Source organism: Choloepus didactylus, chromosome 18, assembly GCF_015220235.1.
Source record: "Choloepus didactylus isolate mChoDid1 chromosome 18, mChoDid1.pri, whole genome shotgun sequence".
NCBI lineage: Eukaryota > Metazoa > Chordata > Mammalia > Pilosa > Megalonychidae > Choloepus > Choloepus didactylus.
Genome location: NC_051324.1, coordinates 76,824,279 through 76,851,469, shown reverse-complemented (window position 1 = coordinate 76,851,469; position 27,191 = coordinate 76,824,279). Strand labels below are relative to the sequence as shown.

General features: G+C 43.8%; 1 protein-coding gene across 8 annotated transcripts in view; it reads left to right on the top strand.

The window, feature by feature from the left end:
• The window catches only part of B3GNTL1 (UDP-GlcNAc:betaGal beta-1,3-N-acetylglucosaminyltransferase like 1), a 238,622-nt gene that overhangs the window by 9,592 nt on the left and 201,839 nt on the right, over window positions 1-27,191 (top strand). For all 8 annotated transcript variants that reach the window (XM_037810619.1, XM_037810620.1, XM_037810616.1 and 5 more), the window contains exon 4: window positions 3,733-3,797. In XM_037810619.1, the coding sequence (XP_037666547.1) occupies window positions 3,733-3,797 (65 nt within the window). The remainder of the gene's footprint in view (window positions 1-3,732; window positions 3,798-27,191) is intronic.

The following is a 27,191-nucleotide window of genomic DNA, read 5'->3' as shown; positions in this document are numbered from 1 at the left end:
TCGGCTCTTAGCTTCCCTCCCAATTGTCTCACTGAGCTTTTCTGAGCTCTGTCTTTCCATGAGCTCTCTTAAAGGACTACAGTGATCTAATTAAGACCCCCTTGGAATGGGCAGGGTCACATCTCCATGGAAATAATTTAATCAGAGGTCTCACCTGCAGTTGGGTGAGTCAATCTCCATGGAAACACTCAATCAAAGGGTTCCACCCTGATCAAAAGACTAATGAGTCTGCCCCCACAAGATTGCATTTAAAGAACATGGCTTTTGTGAGAACATATTAGATTCAAACCAGAACACCTTCTCTTTCAAAATCTGCTGCCTGCCCTGCCCATATCCAATTCCTAACAAATAGTATCCAGTATACTCTAAGAAAGCAGAAAAGTGTTTAAAATGTTTAACAAGTATTTTTAAAATAAAAAACAATTTTAAAAACTGTGTTGAAAGACATTATTCTTTGACATTGCTAGAATCACCTTACACACGAGGCATTTCTTGGTAGACGTGAGTGGCCTGTGTCCATGCTTTTCTCTTGCAGTGCTTTGAGGCACGAACGAAATGGTGGGTGGAAGAGGATCCGAGGTGGTGAGCAGAGTACTGGAAGTGTGGGGTCGGCTCTCACGCTACCTTCTCGCCGTGCCTCAGTTTCCTTGTCTGTGAGCAGGATGTCCTGTTGGGCCGTCACCCTAGAGTGTCATGCGGGTGAGGGGGGTGGCCCGGCAGAGTGGCCTGTGGCTGGCTCTCGCCGGGTGTCACTGTCAGCCTCAGCCCACGTGGCCAGAAGATGTTAATGTTTTCTCTACGTTATTTCTCATTTTCATTATCTTTAGTTTATTCTAAATAAAAGACTACAAATCAGAGTTATTGTAGAATGTCTGTTTTATCTTCTGAAATGTGTGTAAACAGACTGGTTTTTAAAAGTTACTATAAACACCTCATAATATTCATTAGATAAAATGTTTTGCATCTTTCATAGTTGACTGAAAGTAAATTGAAGGCATTTTGATGAATGCTGTGGTATTCCTTACCTGGTCTTCATTTTAAAAACGAATTTTATCTTTTGTAAAATACTTTTTGTCGATTAGATATAACTTGAGCCATATCACATTTGTATGTTTTCCATCAATAACAAAAAAAAGTAGTTGTAGAACCAGCTTAATAAGAACCAAGCTGAAGTCCTGTGCGATGAGGTCATTCCTGCTGCCTCCGAAGTGGGGGTGAGAATTCGTGGGGATCCTGTCACGCACTAGGATAAAACGGATCTAATCGGGTGTATCTGAGGGGACACGTTTTCCTCTAACGGTCTTTTCTTCTATAGGAAAAGCTGTATTGACTGTTTGATAACATAGATCGAAAGTGTCTGTTTTAGGAGTGCTGGGTTACTTAAATTGGAGTGGGATTCATTATTATTTTATATGATAACAGAGTAAAACATTTCTTAATAATGTGGTCACTTGCTAAAATCAAAATAAGACAAGTTCCCACCTCATCCGTTCAAGAGGAAGGAATGTTAATATCTCACCAGGCGGGAGTTTTTACCGCTGTGGCCATGGCGACCCGCTCTGCTCACAAAGGGACTGGCCTCCCCAAACACTAGGCCTGGCACAAACATTTGACTTTCTTCAAGGCAATAATATTAAAGCAAATTCCTTGTGTTTGCCAAACACAAGATTCATTGTGAGAAACTTCCAGCGTCTTTAGTGAAATATGTCTTCTTTCATTAGCCAAATTCATGTATTTGAGTTATCTGCTGCTAAAGCCCAACTCTAATAAGCCACTTTTTGAACAGGACTCTTGCTAATTCAAATTAGATTGTGGAAAGTCTCTTTGCTGTTTCATTTTTAGCAAACACGTCCTTGGGCACTATTTGTCTGGTGCCTTTCTCTGGGCTCCCCTTGCTTTGTAGTGATGGAGATTTAGCCGCAGCTGTTGGTGAGGGCTGGCGATCTGTCCCCAGGGTCGGGGCGAGGCGCTCTGCTGCCCCCGCCTGCGTTCCTTTCTCTGCTCTCGTCTACACCTGCAGTCCTTTGAAACGTGGAACTGTTCTGCTGGTTTTGGCTGGCTGAGCTCCAGGGGGTCAGTGATAGAAATTAAGTGACCCCTTTGTATGGGTCACACTTCACAGACATGATGGCTGATGGCCTTGGAGGTGTCCACTCAGCAGTGGTGTCCGGGACTGTGCGGGGCGGCCCCTGGTGGGTGCTGGGACCCCCTTCCCCATGCTGCAGAGGCCGTTTCCGGAGCGCAGACAGCCGTGGGTCGGAACACGCCTGGTGCCCTGTGGGGCTGCAGCTTTCTTAGCTCTGCGCTGTTATCGCTGCATCCGAGAGAGATTTATCATTTTAACTTTGCACACATCTGTTTTGCGTTATGTGACTTTTCTCAGTGACACCAGATCTCAGGCTGTCTGGCTCACAGAGGCGTTGGCAGTGTCTTTTCTGGGGAAAGCAGGCCCACCCCACGCATGCCCGTTCCACAGGGCCCTCTGCAGCCAGATGAATCTTATTAAACATCCCGGTGAGCACGGTGCTCCTCATTCAGAAACCTTTCATGGCTACCACTGCCTTCAGGGTCAAGTTCAGGCTTGTTAGTCCAGCAGAAGTCGGTTCCTACAAACTGTGGCTTATGCTTGCCTCCCAAATGTGCGCCTGCGCCCCAAGCAGACCTGGGCCCCCAGCAGTTGTCCCAGCGCCCTCGGTGCGTCACCACCGAGCATTTGTCTGCTCTGGACCACCCTGTGTCCGCCCAGCCTCACGGTCATCCTCATTTCTTTTAAGCTCCCATTCATTTAGCTTTTGACTGTAGGTTATTGTTTAGCTCTTTTTCTGTCTCAGTTGTAATCTCTTTGGAGGCGAGGATAATTGTTTTAAACTGTTATTAAAACATAACGTCCATATGGAAAAGCGCAGGCATTATATGTGTACGACTCCATCGATTTCCACAAGCTGAGCCCTCGTAAGTTGCCAGCTCCCTGACGAGGAAGGGGCACCCCAGCCCCAGGACACGGGCTGGCTTCTGACAACATGGGTGAATTCCGGCTGGTTTTGGGCTCTGTGTAAGTGGCGCCATGCCCACATCATTGTGTGCAATTAAGAGACCGTTCGTTCTCAGTGCTGTATGTTTTCAGTTTTTCCTTTCTACATTCTGCAGTTTGGGGTTCTTACGGCTAGCGGCTCTGTGAGCATTTTCACATGCGTCTTTGGTGAACGTGAACGTATTTCTGTTGAGTCGACGCTTGGAGATGGAATTGCTCAGGTTTAGGAGCTACTGGCAGTGACTTTAGCTTATTGTTGAATATTTGTTCCTTCCTCCAGGTGACCATTTTCCTGACTCATCAGCATAGACTTCATAGGAAGTGTCCTTGGCAGTACTCAAGCATTTAAAATTTTATTTTTTTAAAAACTTTAAATTTTGTTTTTCAAAATCCTCCAGGGCTTAACTCGATCAATATTTGTTGATTTTTTTTCCTCTAGTGAGCATATTCTATTTTGAGTATACTATGCTGGTGCTGGGTGGACCGTTCGTCTTTTATCATTGTACTTGTTACATCAGTTACTACATACGGAAAGTTGTTTTCTAGTTACTTCCCTTTCATTCTTCTGGAGCTGGTCCTACATTCTATCTGGTAGTCTAAATTGTTCCTAGTTTTGTCATATAAAATGCTAAGTTTTATGAAAGAGAATCCAATTGAAAATTGAATGATAAAAGACCTTTTCTTCCTCTTTTTTTAAACAGTTGGATATTCTAAAAATCAAGCAATAGCACAGAGCTCGGGGGCTTATCTTTGCTTTTTGGATTCAGTAAGTAACTCTTATTTACAATGTATTTATATATGTTGGTTGAATAATTAAATAATCTTATATTTTAGTATGGTTCTGGAAAATCATTATCCTAATATATAGTAATCAGATTTAAAAGCTAAAGTTGTTAGCCTGTTGCTGTTTAGTTTTCAAAGCACTTAATGAGTCAATTAATGATAAATAAGATTATATAAAAATGTGAAACTGCACAGCAGAGAACAATATAAATAAGAATGAAGATAAATAGGGAGGAGATTAACAAATATGAAACTTAAAAGATTGACAGATTGAAATAGAAATTATTCATGGAAGTCGAGAAGAAAACATGAAGATTTGAAATGGGTGGTAGATAAGCAGGTTGGGAACGAGGTGCACGGGAGCAGGTGTGCACACAACAAATAAGCTTCTTAAAAGTTTAAATCATTTGTAAGTAAAGAAACAAGTTAAATTAGTGAGGTATTACTTTAAAAAAAACAAATTAACAAGCTTTTCTTCTTTTAAATGTGGATAGTCATTATTTTGGAAAGTGTAAATTGGATGGTTGGACAGCATAATTTTGTATTTTGTATCAAGAACTTTAAAAATGCTTATACTCTTGAATCCTAAAAGTCACTTCTAGGTGTCTCTGAAAGTCTGAAAATTATTTGGTATGAAGAAGATATTGGCTTCAGCATTATTTATTATACAAAATTAGAAACAAGTTAGTATGCAGTAAAGTGAATTGTGGTAAATCTATATGGGGGAGTTATTATCGTTTTTATAAACAATTTGTAATCACATAACAAATGATTAAACTGGGTGAAAAAATAACACATAATTGTATGTATGAGCTATGCTCAGCTGTGGGTCTTCTTTCTAATGCGTTGAGACAAGTGTGGACGCGCACCTGTGAGTCTCCAGAGGGTTGCCCCCCGTGGGCCGCAGCCCGCCCCCTCCCCCCAGGGAGTGGGGAGTGGGGTCCCCGGGCCACTGTGTGTCCTTCGGGGGGTGTGGTGTGCTGCTGACCCTCTCAGGGTCACCTCTGGCTGGGAATTTCTGCTTGTGCTGAATTAATTCAGAATTAATCCTCTTTCCTCATGTTGATTCAGCCCTTTTCCTTGGGTTTTAAGTCTTAGTTCATGTGGAAATTTAGGGTATGTGTTCACATTGTTTGTGAAACTGAACGTTGACCATCCTTCCTCTGGAAAACAAAAACCACAACGGGGGCTCGCCCCGTCCTCCAGCTCATCGTGCCGCGCTGTTCCCCTTCCCTTTTCTTCTTAGACTAAAACTCGGATTTCTCCGACTTTTCTGTAGAGGGCAGGTCAGCCTTCCTTCTTGTTCTGTCATCTCTTTCCACACTCTCCTCTGGTGCTTATTTTTCACACTCAGATGGTTGATAAAATATTTTCCTAAACAAAGAAAGTCTTCACCAAAGGCAGCTGCACCCCACCAAAGTTAAAATGGGTGGTTTTTGTTGTGCTTTTTATTGCAGTTGGTGGTGGGATTGTGGTAGTTTTCTGTTTTCTGGTTTCTGTGGTTATTTCGGATGTATTTTACAGCGACCGTGTATAACTGTGTGGCAAGAGCCACGTCCACAGCAACGTTTGGACTTCTGGGTGGTGGGAGGTGAGAGGCCGCTGCGTCCCACCGGCTTCGGGGCCCCCCCGGGCAGCTTTGCTTCCATCGTGGCGGACCTGGAAGGCGGGAGGAGGTGCTGACGCCACCCTCTCCTCGTTCCTGGCTTTGCTTCTGTTTACTGAAGAGGGGACGGGTTTCTCGGTTTCTCGTGGCGGGGCCCCTGGCAGTGTCGGGGAGGCACATGGAGAACGTGGAGCCCAGGTCTGGAGCGGCTGAACCGCGGCGCCAGCAGCCTCTGAAGCCCAGCTCGTGGAGGCGGCACGGCCGCCAGCCGGGGTGGGGAGCTCGTCCTCGAAGTCCCCCTGCAGCAGGGCGGGGCGAGCAGGCGGCCCTGGGCGGGTCCGTCCCGGGGAAACCACTGGACGGAGAGGAGGTCGAGGGAGGTCAGGCAGCAGGGGTTGCTGAGGACAGGGAGAGTCCGCAGCGTCGGGCGGGCTCAGTTGGGGTCGGCGGCCCAGTCCCGGGAGTGCGCGGTGAAAACTCGGTTCTCCGGCTGAGGAAGACTTGCCCCCAATACTCGAGTCTGAATCATTCCCAGAGTTTAATTGAAATAAATTAATAAAATGATACTGAAATAGTTTCGGTGAGCTTCGTGCAGGAGACAGTGTTTGCATTGGGATCTGCATAGCCTCCTTGCCCTGATGACAGTTGCTTTGGGGCTGAGAGCCGGGCAGCGGATCGCGTTTCCCTCCTTCCCAGTGATCTGTGGGAGCGTCTGGAACGGGGCAGGTGGGGGCGCGAGGGGACGAGAACCTCTGTTTTATTTAGGGTTTGGCTCATCTCTGTGACTTAGGAACTCCGCCTGTGGGACTCACAGATGCTGCACTGGGCTTTTAATCTTTATTATAGAGTTTGGATTTGGTGTCTATTTTTAAAAAGTTGCACAAGTAGGAACCAGAAAATACCAACAAAATAGAGAGATGGAAACAAGCATTTAGGACAGAGGGACCCAAAGATACGTCAATTTGAGCACAGGCTAATACCTGTCTTTTTAGTTGTAAAGATGCATTTGTATGACTCTGTTCTAATTGTATCTAGAGAGAACCAAATACCAAATGGGTTTAAATTTCACTTGGGGTTTGCATACATGCAAAGAGGAATCCTTTTCTGCAGTGTTGGTCACACGTTGAAGCAACATTGGGTGGTAGCACTGTGAAGTCCTGGAATGGAAGGTCTAGAAGGAGCTGCTGTCCAGCTGGAGGGGGCTGCCGGGCAGCCGGCTTGGCTTCCATGTGCTGGGTGGACTGGACAGGGGCCTGTGGGTCTGTGTGTGGGGCCGATGTCGGGCTCCTGCCCCTGGGCTTACGAGTGGCTTTGTAAATGTCACGAGATTGGTCTTGCAGTACCTTTCTCCGGGTTTGAGCAAAGCAGAGAAATGGTGACTGTGTTGAGTTATGTGGGTGAAAGTACATTTTCTGAGTCCTTAGAAGATCTTGAGCCTTTTCCCGGCTGACTGTGAGAATGCTATCTTGAAACCAGCTTTCAGTGCAGTCCGTGCGGGAGATTTTTCAAGTGGTTAAACAAATAAGGCTCCTGACCTTAAGGGGTCTATAATGTAGGACATTTCAAGTGGATCTTTAGCTCTCACTAATAAAGCATTCCCTTCTTCTCCTGCTACCCCCCTCCCCCCCCAAATAAAAGGGTTGGCAGCTTTTGTGAGTGAGAGGGTTCCTTTTGTTTCCAGTAAGGAAACTGTGCTATGGACATGCTCTCTCAGCGTGAACCAGGGCACAGGCCTGCCGTCTTCGGCCTACTCAGGTGGTCTCTGATGTTCCAGAGGTGACCCTGTTGGGGATGGTACTTCATGAAGCCATCTCGGGTTCCAGAATGTGAAATGGATGCTGGTTTATTCTGGGCAGACTCACATGCAGTGAGCAGTCTTCTCTGTGGTGGTGTGATTTCAAATTCATCAGCCCGGAGTAAAGATAGACTTGGGCAGAAGAGCATTTTAGGGCTGTCCGTGCTAGACCGCCTCACTGTGCTCTGTGAGCCGTCTGGACAATCAGGACACTGGCCACAAGCTTGAGCATATTCTTCGTTCACAGGTCAGTGGTTTGTGTTGCGTGTCTGTCCTCACGGCTACACACTGTTTTGTTATCGTCTTGGTTGCTTGTGTTGTTCTTGGGAACTTTGTAAAAGAAAGCAAACAAAATGTCTGGCTTTTAAAGAAAATAGCCTTTAAGTGCCACACCATTCCAGGGCTTTGGCTTCCTAAAGATGTAAGATGTGTATTACAACAGGAGCTTAAACAAGGGACGGTTCTGGCTTTCCTCTGAGTGAGGCCAGTTTTTCTCTCTTACCCTCTCTTCAGGGTGCCTATGGTCTGTCCCAGGTGGAGACCACAACTGGCCCTCCGCTGGGTGTGACCTTCAGGTTGGCTGCCTGTCCCCGGCTGGCACAAAAAAAGGAGCAGGTGGGCTAAGATAGAGGCCCAGGGCTGACAGCAGGCGGAGCAGCGGAGTGGCCCTTCCGTGCCATGGCCAGTCTCCAAGAGGCGGGCAAGACACACCTGCATTCTTAGGGCTTTCCGTGTGACAGCAGCGCTCCTGGCGCTCCTTCTGGGAAGGGAATGGCAGTGGCTCAACCTTGCTTCCTGCAGCCCCCAAGCCCCGCAGTTTGCCCACAGCCCACCTGTCACCAGCACTCCCATCCATCCCAAAGGCCTTGGCCAGACATTCCTTCATCTCGCATCTTCCATGTCTCAACTTCATGGTCTCGCCTCTGCTTCATTTGGGTTTAAGCTGCTGTATTTTCCTGACTTCTGAAGTGGGACACTGTGCCAGTTTGAATCTATTATGTCCCCCAAAGCATCATGTTCTTTGGTGCAATCTTATGTGGTCAGATGTATTAGGGTTGATTAGGTTGTAAGGAGTGTTTCCATGGAGATGTGACCCACCCAACTGTGGGTGATAACTCTGATTGGATAGTTTCCATGGCGGTGTTGGCCCCACCCACTCAGTGTGGGCCTTGATTTGTTTACTAGAGCACTATATAATCTCAGACAGAAGGAGCGAGCTTGCTATAGCCAAGAGGGACACTTTGAAGAACACACAGGAGCTGAGAGAGGAACGTCCTGGGAGAAACTCATTTTGAAACCGGAACTCTGGAGCAGACTCCAGCCACATGCCTCCCCAGCTAACCGAGGTTTTCCGGACACCGCTGGCCATTCTTCTGTGAAGGTACCCTATGATTGATGCGTTACTTTGGACACTTCATGGCCTTAAGACTGTAACTGTGTGACCAAATAAACCCCCTTTTGTAAAAGCCGATCCATTTCTGGTGTTTTGCATCGCGGCGGCATTAGCAAACCAGAACAGACATGTAGCTGCTCACTTCTCAGCCGCTCATCTTTTCTAATGTAAGAGTCGAAGCCATTCATGTTGCTCTCCTGCCCACATCAGGGGCCTTCCCTTAGATTTGAAATAATGTCTTGATTGTTGTCCAGTGTACTTCCCAGTTGTCATTATGATTTCTTATTCTTCTTTTGAAATTTAGACCTCAGGTTCTCAGGAGCACAGAACTGAGTTAGTCACAGTCCTTGGTTCCTGACACATTCTCACTGTGTGTCGATGCTGGCCCACTTGGTTTGTTTCCTCTTTAGGCTGTGCTTGCATATTAGTTTTAATAACATTATAAGTACCCATGGACCCACCATCTCAAACAAGATCCAACTCAGTCCTCTGAACAGCTGACGACTCTCTGGGGCCTTCCCTCCCCGGGGACCCCTCTGTTGACCACCTTTGTGGCCCCAAATCCCACATTCATCTTCTCTTCTTTCCTTTTTTATAATTGTTTGGTCTCTATAGAAATCTGAAAAAATATATTTTAAAAAGTTTTGTTGCTTTTAATTTTATATGAAGGGTATTGTTCTGGTTTCTAATGCTGCCATTATGCGGAACACCAGAAATGGATTGGATTTTATAAAGGAGGTTTATTTGGTTACATATTTATAGTCCTAAGGCATAAAAGTGTCCAAACTAAGGCATCAACAAGAGGATGCCTTCACTGAGGAAAGGCCAATGGCATCTGGAAGACCTCTGTCGGCTTAGATGGCATGTGGTCGGCATCTGCTGGTCCTTCACTCCTGGGTTGTGTCTCCAAAATGTCTCTGGGCTTCTCTTAGATTCTCCTGGGCATACTCTGGGCTTCATCTCTTATCTTAGCATCGCCAAATGTCCTTCTTTTCACAACTCCAAGCATGTCTGAGCCTCTCTGTCAGCTCCCAAGTGTCTCGCCAAAAGTCTGTCTTAGCTGTTCTGAGCTCGTTCTGTCTGTGAGCTCTCTTATAGGACTCCAGTGATTTAACTAAGACCCACCCTGAATGGCAGGGTCCACATCTCCATGGAAATAATTTAATCAAAGGTCACACCCTAATCAAAAAGGTTGATAATTCTGCCCCACAAGATTGCATTAAAGAACATGGCTTTGGGGGGACATAACATATCCAAACTGGCATAAGTATCATGCTGTATATATTTTGGAACTTTTAAATCTTAATATAATTTTAAGATTTATCCTTATTGTTGAATTTTCACTAGTTCATTCAATTTTATTTAATTGAAGTGAAATTTACATAAGGTGAAGTGCAAGATTTCAATGTAAAAATTGTGTACAAAGTGAACAGTTTAATGAATTTTGACAGCTGTAAACATCCACGTAACCAAGATAACATTCAAAATATAGAACACTCCATCACCTCCGCCGTTTCCCTTGTGCTTTCTTCCAGCTTTAATGCCCATGCCCTCCAGCAGCCACCGCTGGGACTTCCCTCACCTCTGCCGAGGTTGCCTGCTCCTGCATTTCATTTAAATGAAATCGTACATCATGGACTTTCTTGCATTTAGCTTTTCACTCAACGTAATGATTATCCATGATACTTGGTGTTTTTGTAGTTCGTTCTTTTTTTTTATTATTATTATTATTATCCGTTGTAAGAATACACCACAATTTGTTTCTTTACTGTTTATGGGCATCTGGGTTGTTTCCAGTTTTGATTTTTTATAAATAGAGGCACCATAAACATTCTTGTAAAAGTCTTTTTGCATTTGTGTGCTTCTGTTTTTTTTTTTTTTTTTTTTCATTTTTATTGAGATTGTTCAGATACCATGCAATTATCCAAAGATCCGAAGTGTACAATCACTTGCCCCTGGGTACCTCCATACAGCTGTGCATCCATCACACTTAATTTTTGTTCAATTTTTAGAAACTTTTCATTACTCCAGAAAAGAAATAAAGTGAAAGATGAAAAAAGAAAAAAAGAAAAGGAAACTCTAATCCTCCCCTATCCCTAACCAACCCCCCTCAATTGTTGACTCGTAGTATTGATATAGTACATTTGTTACTGTTTATGAAAAAATGTTGAAATACTACTAACTGTAGTATATAGTTTGTAATAGGTATATAGTTCTTCCCTATATGCCCCTCTATTATTAACTTCTAATTGTATTCTCATACATTTGTTCTGGTTCATGGAAGCAATTTCTAGTATTTTGTACAGTTGATCATGGACATTGCCCACCATAGGATTCGGTTTTATACATTCCCATCTTTTGACCTCCAACTTTCCTTCTGGTGACATATATGACTCTGAGCTTCCCCTTTCCACCTCATTCATGCACCATTCGGCTCTGTGAGTTATTCTCACATCTTGTTACCAACACCCCTGTTCATTTCCAAACATTTAAGTTCATCCTAATTGAACATTCTGCTCATACTAAGCAACCACTCCCCATTCTGAAGCCTCATCCTATATCTTGGTACCTTATATTTCATGTCTATGAGTTTACATATTATAATTAGTTCCTATCAGTGAGACCCTGCAATAATTGTCCTTATGTGTCTGGCTTATTTCACTCAGTATATTACCCTCGAGGTTTTGTCATCAACCCATTTTTTTTTTTTTTTAATATGGTTTTGTTCACTTACCATACATTCCATCCCAAGTAAATAATTGATGGTTCTCTGCATGGTCATACATTTACGTGTTTACCACCTTCACCACTATCTATATAAGGGCATCTACATTTCTTCCACAAGGCAGGAGGGAGGGTCAAAGAAGGTAGAGAGGCTAAAGAAAGAGGAAAAAAAAATGACAGCTAGGAAGCAGCAAAAGGAAAAATAACCTTAAATCAAAGTAGAATAAAGAATCAGACAATACCACCAATGTTGAGTGTCTAACATGCCTCCCCTATCCCCCCCTCTTATCTGCATTTACCTTGGTATATCACCTTTGTTACATTAAAGGAAGCATAATACAATGATTCTATTAGTTACAGTCTCTAGTTTATGCTGATTGCATCCCTCCCCCCATGCCTCCCCATTTTTAACACCTTGCAAGGTTGACATTTGCTTGTTCTCCCTCGTAAAAGAACATATTTGTACATTTTATCACAATTGTTGAATGCTCCGGATTTCACCAAGTTACACAGTCCCAGTCTTTATCTTTCCTCCTTTCTTGTGGTGTCTCACATGCTCCCAACCTTCCTCTGTCAACCGTATTCATAGTCATCTTTGTTCAGTGTACTTACATTGTTGTGCTACCATTTGCCAAAATTGTGTTCCAAACCACGCACTCCTGTCTTCTCCAGCACTCTGTAGCACTCCCTTTAGTATTTCCTGTAGGGTGGGTGTCTTGTTCACAAAGTCTCTCATTGTCTGTTTGTCAGAAAATATTTTGAGTTCTCCCTCATATTTGAAGGACAGCTTTGCTGGATATAGGATTCTTGGTTGGCGATTTTTCTCTTTCAGTATCTTAAATATATCACACCACTTCCTTCTTGCCTCCATGGTTTCTGCTGAGAGATCCGCACATAGTCTTATTAAGCTTCCTTTGTATGTGATGGATTGCTTTTCTCTTGCTGCTTTCAGGAGTCTCTCTTTATCTTTGACATTTGGTAATCTGATTATTAAGTGTCTTCGCATAGGCCTATTCATATCTCTTCTGTTTGGAGTACGCTGCGCTTCTTGGATCTGTAATTTTATGTCTTTCATAAGAGATGGGAAATTTTCATTGGTTATTTCCTCTATTATTGCTTCTGCCCCCTTTCCCTTCTCTTCTCCTTCTGGGACACCAATGATACGTACATGATTGTACTTTTTTTTTTTTTTTTAAATTCAGTTTTATTGATATATATTCACAAACCATACAGTCATCCATGGTATACAATCAACTGTTCACAGTATGATCATATAGTTATGCGTTCATCACCACAATCTATTTCTGAACATTTTCCTTACATCAGAAAGAATCAGAATAAGAATAAAAAATAAAAGTGAAAAGAGAATACCCAAACCATCCCCCCATCCCACCCTATTTGTCATTTAGTTTTTACTCCCATTTTTCTACTGATTTTTTTTCAATTTTTTAACTTTTGTTTATCAAAAAATTAAAAACAAACAGGCAAACAACAACCAAAAAAACCCCACAACATTTCAAACAAAGCAATGGATTAAGGAAAACAAATAACCTAAAATAACTACTTTGCTTCCAATATGTTCCTACCATACCCCAAGAAAATTAATAAACCATGTCCAAACAGAGGAGTAAGAAAAACAAATAATCTAAAATAACTACATTGCTTCCAACATGTTCCTACCATACCCCAAGAAAATTAACAACCCCTAAGAAAACAAAGGAATAAGAGAAAAAAAAAACCTAAAATAACTCTATTGCTTCCAACATGATCTTCCTATATCCAAGAAAGTTTACAAACCATAATCATTCCTGAGCATTCCCATAACATTGAGATTACCCTCCATAGTTTATCTGTTCTTATTAGATTATCATTCCCCCTCCACTAATTGGTATCTCTAGGTCCCGTACATTCTACAGTATAAAACATTGTACATTTTTCACAGAATTCACATTAGTGGTAACATACAATATCTCTCTTTTTGTGCCTGGCTTATTTTGCTCATCATTATGTCTTTTTTTTTTTTTTTTTTTAATCTTCATTTTATTGAGATATATTCATATACCACGCAGTCATACAAAACAAATCGTACTTTCGATTGTTCACAGTACCATTACATAGTTGTACATTCATCACCCAAATCAATCCCTGACACCTTCATTAGCACACACACAAGAATAACAAGAATAATAATTAGAGTGAAAAAGAGCAATTGAAGTAAAAAAGAACACTGGGTACCTTTGTCTGTTTGTTTCCTTCCCCTATTTTTCTACTCATCCATCCATAAACTAGACAAAGTGGAGTGTGGTCCTTATGGCTTTCCCAATCCCCTTGTCACCCCTCATAAGCTACATTTTTATACAACTGTCTTCGAGATTCATGGGTTCTGGGTTGTAGTTTGATAGTTTCAGGTATCCACCACCAGCTACCCCAATTCTTTAGAACCTAAAAAGGGTTGTCTAAAGTGTGCGTAAGAGTGCCCACCAGAGTGACCTCTCGGCTCCTTTTGGATTCTCTCTGCCACTGAAGCTTATTTCATTTCCTTTCACATCCCCCTTTTGGTCAAGAAGATGTTCTCCGTCCCACGATGCCAGGTCTACATTCCTCCCCGGGAGTCATATTCCACGTTGCCAGGGAGATTCACTCCCCTGGGTGTCTGATCCCACGTAGTGGGGAGGGCAGTGATTTCACCTTTCAAGTTGGCTTAGCTAGAGAGACAGGGCCACATCTGAGCAACAAAGAGGCATTCGGGAGGAGGCTCTTAGGCACAACCATAGGGAGGCCTAGCCTCTCCTTTGCAGCGACCGTCTTCCCAAGGGTAAAACTTATGGTAGAGGGCTCAACCCATCAAACCGCCAGTCCCCTATGTCTGTGGTCATGTTAGCAACGATCGAGGTGGGGTAGGCGAATACCCCTGCATTCTCCACAGGCTCCTCAAGGGGGCACTACATCTTTTTTTTTCCTTGTTTTTCTTTTTTTTTTTAACTTTCCCTTCTTTTTTAAATCAACTGTATGAAAAAAAAGTTAAAAAGAAAACAAACATACAATAAATGAACATTTTAAAGAGACCATAACAAGGGAGTAAGAAAAAGACAACTAACCTAAGATAACTGCTTAACTTCCAACATGTTCCTACTTTACCCCAAGAAAGTTACCTAATATAGCAACATTTCTGTGAACTTGCTCCTGCTATATCCATCAGAAATTAACAGACCATAGTCATTCCTGGGCATCCCCAGAACATTAAATAGCTTATCTGTTCTTCTTGGATTATTGTTCCCCCTTCCTTAATTGCTCTCTATTGCTAGTTCCCCTACATTCTACATTATAAGCCATTTGTTTTATATTTTTCAAAGTTCACATTAGTGGTAGCATATAATATTTTTCTTTTTGTGCCTGGCTTATTTCGCTCAGCATTATGTCTTCAAGGTTCATCCATGTTGTCATATGTTTCACGAGATCGTTCCTTCTTACTGCCGCGTAGTATTCCATCGTGTGTATATACCACATTTTATTTATCCACTCATCTGTTGAAGGACATTTGGGTTGTTTCCATCTCTTGGCAATTGTGAATAATGCTGCTATGAACATTGGCGTGCAGATATCTGTTCGTGTCACTGCTTTCCGATCTTCCGGGTATATACCGAGAAGTGCAATCGCTGGGTCGAACGGTAACTCTATATCTAGTTTTCTAAGGAGCTGCCAGACTGACTTCCAGAGTGGCTGAACCATTATACAGTCCCACCAGCAGTGAATAAGAGTTCCAATTTCTCCACATCCCCTCCAGCATTTGTAGTTTCCTGTTTAATGGCAGCCATTCTAACCCGTGTTAGATGGTATCTCATTGTGGTCTTAATTTGCATCTCTCTAATAGCTAGTGAAGCTGAACATTTTTTCATGTGTTTCTTGGCCATTTGTATTTCCTCTTCAGAGAACTGTCTTTTCATATCTTTTGCCCATTTTATAATTGGGCCGGCTGTACTATTGTCATTGAGTTGTAGGATTTCTTTATATATGCAAGATATCAGTCTTTTGTCAGATACATGGTTTCCAAAAATTTTTTCCCATTGAGTTGGCTGCCTCTTTACCTTTTTGAGAAATTCCTTTGAGGTGCAGAAACTTCTAAGCTTGAGGAGTTCCCATTTATCTATTTTCTCTTTTGTTGCTTGTGCTTTGGGTGTAAAGTCTAGGAAGTGGCCGCCTAATACAAGGTCTTGAAGATGTTTTCCTACATTATCTTCTAGGAGTTTTATGGTACTTTCTTTTATATTGAGATCTTTGGTCCATTTTGAGTTAATTTTTGTGTAGGGGGTGAGGTAGGGGTCCTCTTTCATTCTTTTGGATATGGATATCCAACTCTCCCAGCCCCATTTGTTGAAAAGACCATTATGGCTCAGTTCAGTGACTTTGGGGGCCTTATCAAAGATCAGTCGGCCATAGATCTGAGGGTCTATCTCTGAATTCTCAATTCGATTCCATTGATCTATATGTCTATCTTTGTGCCAGTACCATGCTGTTTTGGCAACTGTGGCTTTATAATAAGCTTCAAAGTCAGGGAGTGTAAGTCCTCCCACTTCGTTTTTCTTTTTTAGAGTGTCTTTAGCAATTCGAGGCATCTTCCCTTTCCAAATAAATTTGATAACTAGCTTTTCCAAGTCTGCAAAGTAGGTTGTTGGAATTTTGATTGGGATTGCATTGAATCTGTAGATGAGTTTGGGTAGAATTGACATCTTAATGACATTTAGTCTTCCTATCCATGAACATGGAATATTTTTCCATCTTTTAAGGTCCCCTTCTATTTCTTTTAGTAGAGTTATGTAGTTTTCTTTGTATAGGTCTTTTACATCTTTGGTTAAGTTTATTCCTAGGTACTTGATTTTTTTAGTTGCTATTGAAAAGGGTATCTTTTTCTTGAGTGTCTCTTCAGTTTGTTCATTTCTAGCATATAGAAACATTACTGACTTATGTGCATTAACCTTGTATCCCGCTACTTTGCTAAATTTGTTTATTAGCTCTAGTAGCTATATCGTCGATTTCTCAGGGTTTTCTAGATATAAGATCATATCATCTGCAAACAATGACAGTTTTACTTCTTCTTTTCCAATTTGGATGCCTTTTATTTCTTTGTCTTGCCGGATTGCCCTGGCTAGCACGTCCAGCCCAATGTTGAATAACAGTGGTGATAGCGGGCATCCTTGTCTTGTTCCTGATCTTAGAGGGAAGGCTTTCAGTCTCTCTCCATTGAGTACTATGCTGGCTGTGGGTGTTTCATATATGCTCTTTATCATGTTGAGGAAGTTTCCTTCAATTCCTACCTTTTGAAGTGTTTTTATCAAAAAGGGATGTTGGATTTTGTCAGATGCTTTTTCAGCATCTATTGAGATGATCAATTGATTTTTCCCTTTTGACTTGTTAATGTGTTGTAATACATTGATTGATTTTCTTATGTTGAACCATCCTTGCATGCCTGGAATAAACCCCACTTGGTCACGGTGTATGATTTTTTTAATGTGTCTTTGGATTCGATTTGCAAGTATTTTGTTGAGGATTTTTGCATCTATATTCATTAGGGAGATTGGCCGGTAGTTTTCTTTTTTTGTAGCATCTTTGCCTGGTGTTGGTATTAGATTGATGTTAGCTTCATAAAATGAGTTAGGTAGTGTTCCATTTTCTTCAATGTTTTGAAAGAGTTTGAGTAAGATTGGTGTCAGTTCTTTCTGGAAAGTTTGGTAGAATTCCCCTGTGAAGCCATCTGGCCCTGGGCATTTATTTGTGGGAAGATTTTTGATGACTGATTGGATCTCTTTGCTTGTGATGGGTTGGTTGAGGTCTTCTATTTCTTCTCTGGTCAGTCTAGGTTGTTCATATGTTTCCAGGAAATTGTCCATTTCCTCTACATTATCCAGTTTGTTGCCATACAGTTGTTCATAGTATCCTCTTATAATTTTTTTAATTTCTTCAGGATCTGCAGTTATGTCACCTTTTTCATTCATTGTTTTGTTTATATGGGTCTTCTCTCTTTTTGATTTTGTCAGCCTAGCTAGGGGCTTGTCAATCTTGTTGATCTTCTCAAAGAACCAACTTTTGGTGATATTTATCCTCTCTATTGTTTTTTTGTTCTCTATGTCATTTATTTCTGCTTTAATCCTTGTTATTTCTTTTCTTCTACTTGGTTTAGGATTGGTTTGCTGTTCATTTTCTAGCTTCTTCAGTTGATCCATTAGTTCTTTGATTTTGGCTCTTTCTTCGTTTTTAATATATGCGTTTAGTGCTATAAATTTCCCCCTTAGCACTGCTTTTGCTGCATCCCATAGGTTTGGTATGTTGTGTTCTCATTTTCATTCGTCTCTATATATTTAGCAATTTCTCTTGCTATTTCTTCTTTAACCCACTGATTGTTTAGGAGTGTGTTGTTTAACCTCCAGGTATTTGTGAATTTTCTAAGTCTCTGATGGTTATTGACTTCTAATTGTATTCCATTGTGGTCAGAGAATGTGCTTTGAATAATTTCAATCTTTTTAAATTTATTGAGGCTTGTTTTATGTCCCAGCATATGATCTATTCTGGAGAAAGTTCCATGAACACTAGAAAAGTATGTGTATCCTGGTGATTTGGGATGTAATGTCCTGTATAAGTCTTGTTAAATCTAATTCATTTATCAGATTGTTTAGGTTTTCAGTTTCCTTATTGGTCTTCTGTCTGGTTGATCTATCTATAGGAGAGAGTGATGTGTTGAAGTCTCCCACAATTATTGTGGAGACATCCATTGCTTCCTTTAGTTTTGCCAGTGTTTCTCTCATGTATTTTGTGGCACCTTGGTTGGGTGCATAGACATTTACGATTGTTATTTCTTCTTGCTGAATTGCCCCTTTTATTAGTACGTAGTGGCCTTCTTTGTCTCTCAAAACATCCCTGCATTTGAAGTCTATTTTATCTGAGATTAATATTGCTACACCTGCTTTCTTTTGGCTGTAGCTTGCATGAAATATTTTTTTCCATCCTTTCACTTTCAGTTTCTTTGTGTCCCTGTGTCTAAGATGAGTCTCTTGTATGCAACATATTGATGGTTCATTTTTTTTGATCCATTCTGCGAATCTCTATCTTTTAATTGGGGAGTTTAATCCATTTACATTCAACGTTATAACCGTGAAGGCATTTCTTGAATCAGCCATCTTATCCTTTGGTTTATGTTTGTCATATTTTTCCCCTCTGTCTATTAATATACTTTATTGTACCCATACCGAATCTCTTTAGTACTGAACCTTTCTCCAAGTCTCTCTGTCCTTTCTTTGTTTCTCTGTCTGTAGGGCTCCCTTGAGTATCTCCAGTAGGGCAGGTCTCTTGTTAACAAATTCTCTCAGCATTTGTTTGTCTGTGAAAAATTTAAGCTCTCCCTCAAATTTGAAGGAGAGCTTTGCTGGATAAAGTATTCTTGGCTGGAAATTTTTCTCACTCAGAATTTTAAATGTATCGTGCCACTGCCTTCTCGCCTCCATGGTGGCTGCTGAGTAGTCACTACTTAGTCTTATGCTGTTTCCTTTGTATGTGGTGAATTGCTTTTCTCTTGCTGCTTTCAGAACTTGCTCCTTCTCTTCCGTGTTTGATAGTGTGATCAGTATATGTCTCGCAGTGGGTTTATTTGGATTTATTCTATTTGGAGTTCGCTGAGCATTTATGATTTGTGTATTTATGTTGTTTAGAAGATTTGGGAAGTTTTCCCCAACAATTTCTTTGAATACTCTTCCTAGACCTTTACCCTTTTCTTCCCCTTCTGGGACACCAATGAGTCTTATATTTGGACGTTTCATATTATCTATCATATCCCTGAGGTCCATTTCGATTTTTTCAATTTTTTTCCCCATTCTTTCTTTTATGCTTTCATTTTCCATTCTGTCATCTTCGAGGTCACTGATTCGTTGTTCAACTTCCTCTAGTCTTGTACTATGAGTGTCCAGAATCTTTTTAATTTGGTCAACAGTTTCTTTAATTTCCATAAGATCATCCATTTTTTTATTTAGTCTTGCAATGTCTTCTTTATGCTCTTCTAGGGTCTTCTTGATTTCCTTTATCTCCCGTACTATGGTCTCATTGTTCATCTTTAGTTCTTTGAGTAGCTGCTCTAGGTGCTGTGTCTCTTCTGGTCTTTTGATTTGGGTGCTTGGGCTTGGGTTATCCATATCGTCTGTTTTTTTCATATGCTTTATAATTTTCTGTTGTTTTTGGCCTCGTGGCATTTGCTGAACTTGATAGGGTTCTTTTAGGATTTGTAGACCAATTGAAGTCCTTATCTCTAATTTATCAGATCTACAGCTTCGTGGAGTACACTTTCTCTAAGTAACCAGCAGGTGGCGTCCACGAGCCACCTGTTCTCCACAAGCCAGTTCTCCCCTGCTTAGCCTTTTTGGTGAGTGGGGGAGTGAGTCTTGTGGGGTCCAATTGGTGTACCAAGCTTGCGTGTGTAGTTGGTGTTGCCTGCCCTGTATATGGCGCGTGTTTCTGGGCAGTCAGGGAGGGGGGGTGGCTTTAACAATCAAATCTCCCTGGTGATCGTAGAGTTTTAAAGCTGCTGCAATAGTCTAATCCTTCAGTTCAGTCCTGCCACAGTTTGTCTCTGCCACTGACCCACAAGTCCTTGGTATTGGCGTATGGCTCCTGAGACTTGCAAGTGGGCCCCTCTTCCATGCCGTGCACCCCGGGTCCTCTGTTGAGGGATGACTGTGCTATGTCACAGGTGAGTGCCGTCCCCCCAGGGCAGTTCTGGGCTGCTGGGCTGTGTAGGGAGGCTCCCAGTCTGCTGAAATGATGGCTGAATGGGGCTTTGTTAATTCACACTGCTCCACCTTCCCAACTCTGGGACAATCAGCTGAGGTTGCAGGGAAGGCTAATGTCCACGCCCAGTTTTGTGGTGTGTGCCTGTTATTTGAAGCACTTCCGTCACACTGGGTTGTCTGGGGCAGTTCTGGGCTATGGGGCTGGCGATGGGCAGGCGTGTTTCCTATCCACCAGGATGATGGCTGTGAGCGGACACCCCCCTTTTCTTGGGAAGTTGTGGTGTTTAGTGAATTTTCTCAGCCACTGGATTATTGCGTTTTGTCTCAGAGCTCTCCTAGTTCTGCTCTTGACTTGACCTGCCCAAATAGCAAGTCTTTGAAGCTTTCTGTATTGGGCTTCTTAGAGTTATTGTTTTAGAAAAAGAAAAAAGTATTAAAAAAAAAAAAAACAAAAAAAAACGGGCCCTCCTCAGAGATCTAATGGGTTATTGAAATGCTAAGAGACAAAGCAACCAGGGCCATTAAGGAAAGGTCCACAGGGCAGAGAGATCAGCTTTTCTTCGGGATTTGCATATGCGCCTCCGGGCCCTTCCCCTTTCTATGTTCACCAGAACTCCAAAAATCCTCCGCTTTTATTTTGGAGTTTTTCGTGTTGTTTTTTTTTCTATGCCTGTCTCCTCTCTGCTGGGCTGGCTGCTCTCAGATTCTCTGGTGTCTGGTCTCAGTCTATCTGTGGTTGGAGTTTGAATCAGTAGAATGAGTTTCCGATAAGGGCTGCCACTGCAGTTCTCCCTTCTCCTTCCCGGAGCTGACAGCCCCTCCTCCCACGGGACTGAGCCTGGCAGGGAGGGGCGCGGGTCCCCTGGCCGCAAAAACTTACAGATTTCGCTGATCTCAGCAGTTCCACGTTTTCATGAGTGTTGTATGAAGTATGCCCAAACGCAGATTGCTCTGTGGTGTCCAGTCCACGCAGTTCCTGGCTTTTTACCTACTTTCCTGGAGGAGTAACTGAAACATACAGCTCACCAGTCTGCCATCTTGCCCCGCCTCCCATGATTGTACTTTGTTTCATCCTTAAGTTCCCGGAGACACTGCTCGTATTTTTTCATTCTTTTCTCCATTTGCTCCTTTGCATGTAGGCTTTCAGGTGTTTTTTTCTCCAGTTCTTGAGTGTTTTCTTCTGCCTCTTGAGATCTGTTGTTGTACGTTTCCATTGTGTTTTTCGTCTCTTGTGTTGTGCCTTTCATTTCCATAGATTCTACTAGTTGTTTTTTTGAACTTTCAGTTTCTGCCTTATGTATGCCCAGTGTTTTCTTTACAGCCTGTATCTCTTTTGTGAAATATTCTCTAAACTTTTTGAATTGATTTAGTGTTAGTTGTTTAAATTCCTGTATCTTAGTTGAAGTGTAAGTTTATTCCTTTGACTGGGCCATAGCTTCATTTTTCTTAGAGTAGGTTGTAGTTTTCTGTTGTCTAGGTATCTGACCTCCTAGGCCACCCCAATTAGGTTTTCCCAGATGAGAACAGGCTCAGGTCACAGAAGGAGGAAGTATTCAGTATCTGGTTTCCCTGATGGTTTTTCTTAGAGGATTGATACACAGGTGCTTTTCTGCCAGCTGGTGTAAGAGGGTGTGGCCTGTGGCTCTCCCCCCTGCCCCCCCAGGCTTTGGGGTCTGGTTCCGGAAAGGTGGGCAGTAGAGCTGGGCCCCTCCCTTTCCTCTTGGGAAGCTATGCCCCCTCCAGAGAGGTATCTGCATATCAACAAGTTCTTTGTTTCTCTGACTCTGCTGATCAAAGTGTTTTGATTTTAAAATGGCTGAGGCTGTCTTGATTGCAAAGCGCTGCGGGCTGAAAATGGCTGAGGTTTTCTCCACAGAGAAAGGGACAGAAAAGCTCCCAGGTTCACCCGTCAGCCAGAGATAGCACCCGATCCTCTGGGCTCTCTGTCCTGAGACAGATATGTCCCCCGACTCTCCCAAGGTCAGTTGTCGCCAAAAGCCTCTGTCTGCTTGTTGAGGATTTGCTGTCTGTATTGAGCAGTTAACATTAAAACCCCAGATGGAGCTGGGCTGAGAGAGTGCTGCTCTCTATCACTGCGTGGCTTCCGTGAGGGAGGGGCTCTCGGCTCTCGGCTCTCAGCGTGGGTCTGCAGTTTTACTTACAGATTTTATGCTGTGATCTTGGGCATTCCTCCCAATTCAGGTTGGTTGATGATGAGTGGACAGTCACGTTTGTCTCACTGCAGTTATTCCAGGTTATTTACTAGTTTTTTGGTCATTTATGGATTGTCCCGGGGGGACTAACAGTCTTCCACTCCTCTCTATGCTACCATTACCATCTTAGCTCCTCCTCTTAGTTAATGTTTTGACCCCTTGTATTGTTGGCTGCATGCTCCCCCCTCTCCCCACCATCTTTTAACCTTTTAGGTCTAAAAAAAACGTGGGACACACTGGGGCCCCCTGCCAGGGCAAGGGGTAACTCACTGCATTGGAAGCATCTCGGGGGCACGTGGTCACAGTCTGGCTTTCCTCCAGGGAGACAAAAGCCGGAACCAGCAAAAATCATTAGCGGGGCAGGAAGATCTTGTAAGCAACTACTTTCCAGGTGACCAGAAAAGTAATTTCAACCTCTTTCTCCATTGACCATTTTGTCCACAGTTTCTCAGGAGAAGCGTTGGTTGATTTAAACACTAGCAGCTGGTGTTCCCGTCTCCCCTTCCAGCCCTTTCCTGAAGATGCAGGAAGCTGGTGAAATACTGAGGCACAAGGGAATGAGGTTGAGCGGCCCCCACGCCCGAGCGTCCCGCATGAATGGGAGAAGAGACCGTTTGAGGGATTTTTGGGAGCAGATCGTTTGGCCCCAGGCGTGGCAGTTATCAGGAAGCTACTGGATGACACTATTGCTGCCCCGTGTCTAGGAAAGTGCACCCACGGGGTCATTCACTCGACACAGATGCTGCCAGCTGTGAGAAGGCAGGTTGTTTCTCCTTGTTCTCTTTATCACATGCCACTTGCTTTTGATATTCCACTTCTCAATTTTAGCATGGGGTCATTTATGAAGAATGTTGATATTAGCGATACAGAATCTGCTACATCTTTAGAAAACTGCTGAGACATGTAATAAGAATTCTGGCCGATTGAAGGCGGTGCCTGTGGGAGAGCTGCCCATGGGTGCAGCTTCAGCTGGAAATTTTTGCTTCATAGGCAGCTCAGGCCAAATCTGGTATCACAGCCTCAGAAGCACAGTTGGGGCACAGGGAGGGAGCAGAACCAGGACAGGGGTGTGGGGAGCAGAACCAGAACCAGGGATGGCGGGGGGAACAGAACCAGAACCAGGGATGGGTGGGAGCAGAACCAGAACCCAGGGTATGTGGTGGTGTTGGTGGGGCACAGCCAGGGCAAGGGGGGAGCAGAACTAGAACCAGGTGTGTGGTGGGGCAGAAGCAAGTCAGTGGGGAGAGCAGAACCCTCCAGGCCTGCCTGGCTGCTGTCACAATCCTAGACTTTTATCTGTTCCATCCTAGTGATTTTTTCTGCCTTAGGAAATAGTGCTGGGTGGGAAATTACACATTTTCGTGTAAGTATGTTTATAATTGAGGTGAACTTCAGCTGGTTTCAAGTTAAAGGCACTTTTGCCAAGTTTTAAAAAGTCATAATTTCACACTGTGTACAACAGTGTATCATGATGAACAAGCACTCTTTCCACCATTAATGCAAACAGTTGCCAGAAAACTGCAAGTTTTCTTTAGAAAACTGAGTTTTAAAGGTTTTATCAACTGAATGGAATGTGTGTTATTGCCTTTTTACCTAACAGGCTGTAACACGTGTGACCTGTTCTCAAGGAAGTTGGGCGCAGACTTCTTTACAGGAGGGCTCGCTGCTCCCCAAAGCCGTGTGCTAGGTGGGCAGTTGGGTTATGGTGCCCTGCTGGCCTCTCCCTCACCAAGAGGCAGCTGCCTGCTCCCCTTCCTCTCCCTGAGAAAAATATCATGGGCTTGCCCTTTAGCTTCTCGTCTGTGGTGGCGTCAGCTGGGGTAGAAGCAGTGCCGGGAGACTCCATGCTCTTCCGTGACCGTGGCCAAGAAGGTGCCGGCAGCATTAGCCGAGAGCAGATGGCAGCCTTACTGTGCGAGGCAGAAGAAGCAGTGACCCTTTCTGTGAGGTGGCAGCTGCACGTCATTACAGGGCTGTGTCAGCCCTTCTCCTTTCATTCCTTGCAGGAAGAGATATTCCTTATTCTTAACACTAATGTTCAGAAAAGTTTTTCTCGAACAGAGGAAAACCAAAAAATAATTCAGGAAAGGGCTTGTGTGAGTCCTGAAAAGAACTCTTTGCCCTGTCACTCCTCAAATTTGGTTAAGTCTACTTTTTTCAGGTGGCTTTCCATTAGGCACACCTCACAGGCCTGTTTTTTTGGTCGACACCATCCTTGCTCTCCTTGGCGAGCTATTGCTTTTGCTGAGTGCTGCTGAACTGGGTGTTTTTTTAGAGAACTCATGCCCTAGGCATTACTGAGCCTTTGGAATGTTTTTTATTCTTAGAGTGTTTTCATTTTCAGGCTGAGGAAGGGTGATGACCTGAGTGTTTGTGCAGATGCCTCTCTGGAGCAGCGGCTGTGGACCCGGCTGACCGTCAGAGCCATCTCGGGGGGGTGGGGGTGTGGTGACGTGTGGAAGACACGGGCGTCGGGGGCCCCCCTCGGACCCACAGACTCCAGCCTGTGGAGCGCAGACTCGTGCAGCCAGCCGGGCCGGCCAGTCCAAGGACCGTTCCTGGACAGTCCTGACAGTCTTCAAGGGGGAGTCATCGTTTTCCCATAGAAATGTTGCATGAGTGTGGCTGTGCTCGCAGGTGACCATGGGGGCATGATTCATGATGTGCCGGGTCAGGGGCTTGCCTGGCCTGGGCAAAGCCCCCGCCCAGTGCAGTGCCGTCTCCTCTGAGAAGCCGCCCTGCCTTTCCATCCATCCTGTAACCCCCCACTTGTCTTCCTGTGTCTCTCGTCCACTACTCTGTGGGCTCCATGTGAGCAGACAGGCATTGTCCGCTCCGTTCGCTTTGTATCTGTAGGACCCAGGTCAAAGTCAGTGCCCCATAAGCATTATGTTGAACCCCATGATACTGCTGCTTTAGCATGTGGAAAGTGGTCAAGTGGCAATTTTGTGTGCGTTGGGTCCCACCTAGTGCTTGCTGTCTGGATGAGCAGTGGGGATCCAGGGCACTTACTGCATACGGACAACGTTGCTGCGGCTGCCGTTGTTAGAACCCTGAGGAGAAAACCTTCATCTTGGTGGCTCCTGTGTCTGAAGAGGTCAAGGCTGGGGGCAGAGGATGGGGAGGAGGACGAGAGAAACAGAAACACCGACAGTAGCTTGGAAGTATTTATTCCTTCTTTGCAATGAGTTGAGAGGCCATGAGCAGCTCCAAACTTTGGTTGCCTGCACCTGAGAGATAATGGAGTCTTTGAGGCTGCCTGGGTCTGTTTGGGGAATAATGACAACAAATACCCGTGGGCTCATATCCGCCGTTGTTCTAGTTTGCTAATGCTGTCACAATGCAAAATACCAGAAATGGATTGGCTTTTATAAAAGTGAGTTTATTTGGTTACACAGTTACAGTCTTAAGGCCATAAAGTATCCAAGGTAACGCATCAACAATCAGGTAACTTCACTGGAGGATGGCCAATAATGTCCGGAAAACCTCTGTTAGTTGGCAAGGCACGTGGCTGGCGTCTGCTCCAAAGTTCTGGTTTCAAAATGGCTTTCTCCCAGGACGTTCCTCTCTAGGCTTCAGCTTCTCAAAAATGTCACTCTTAGTTGCTCTTGGGGCATTTGTCCTCTCTTAGCTTCTCCGGAGCAAAAGTCGGCTTTCAAAGGCCGTCTCCAAAATGTCTCTGTAAGCTGAAGCTCTTCTCAGTTACAGTGCGTTCTTCAAAGTGTCTCTCTTGGCTGCAGCTCCTCTTCAAGATGTCACTCTCAGCTGCAGCTCCTCTTCAAGATGTCACTCTCAGCTGCAGCTGCACTGAGTTCCTTCTGTTTGTCAGCCCATTTATATGGCTCCACTCGTCAAGGCCCACCTTGAATCGGTGGGGCCACGCCTCCATGGGAATATCTCATCAGTCATCACCCACAGTTGGGTGGGGCACATTCCATGGAAACACGCAAAGAATTGCACTCTAATTAACACTGATAGGTCTGCCCACACAAGATTACATCAAAGATAATGGCGTTTGGGGGACATAATACATTCAAACCGGCACACCGGTCTTCGCTAGGCAGTGTGGTTCATTCATCTGTCAGTCGGGCGAGAGGGAGGGTTATGTGGTTGCTGGGTGCTGAGCGTGGCATGTGCCCTGGGCTAAAGCTTGGATTGTTGGAGAGCAGGGCCTGGTGCGGGTGGAGGTGAAGTGGGGATGAGTTGGGTGGCCAGCAGAAGGGGGAGTCAATTGTGAATTCTCTTCCCAGTTTGCCTCTTCACTGGGGCATGGGGGTTGGGTGGGCATGGGGCCCTGCCTCCTCAACGTGACCTTGGCCATTCCTGGGCTGTAAAACCAGGGTCTCGGGTCAGATGGCATTTTCCAGCTCAGAAGTAGATTCCTTTAATTACTTTTTCATCCTTTTTCCTGTCAGAATCTTTTGCTGTTCAGAGGAATTCTTGTCCTTTCAGCAATTAAAAGGAATTCCTTTCTCCGCTCCACAGGGGTCAGCAAGATGCCAAGGGGGCACCAGGAGGGGAAGGGGTGGCTGTGGGAGCACGGGGTTTCTGGGAGGCTCTGTCAGCAGAGGGAGAACCACAGTTTGGGCTTTGGGTACATTTAGTGAAATTGCATATTTCATTCTAAATTATTTTTATCTTTTACTTATGCTATAATTACAGCTATGGAAAGGGTATGTATGTGGATTGGCAGGGACTGGAAGGTGCTTAGAGCAGTGGGAACACATTTGGGATGGTGCTTTTGTGCAGTACTGAGCATTCCTGGCGCTGCTGCTGTGGAATTTGGGCAGTAAACCTGGAGCTTAAAATGTTTTTTTTTTAAAGCATCAGAATGAACTCAGGTGACAATTTGTTTTCTAAGTACTGAGTCTGGTTCAT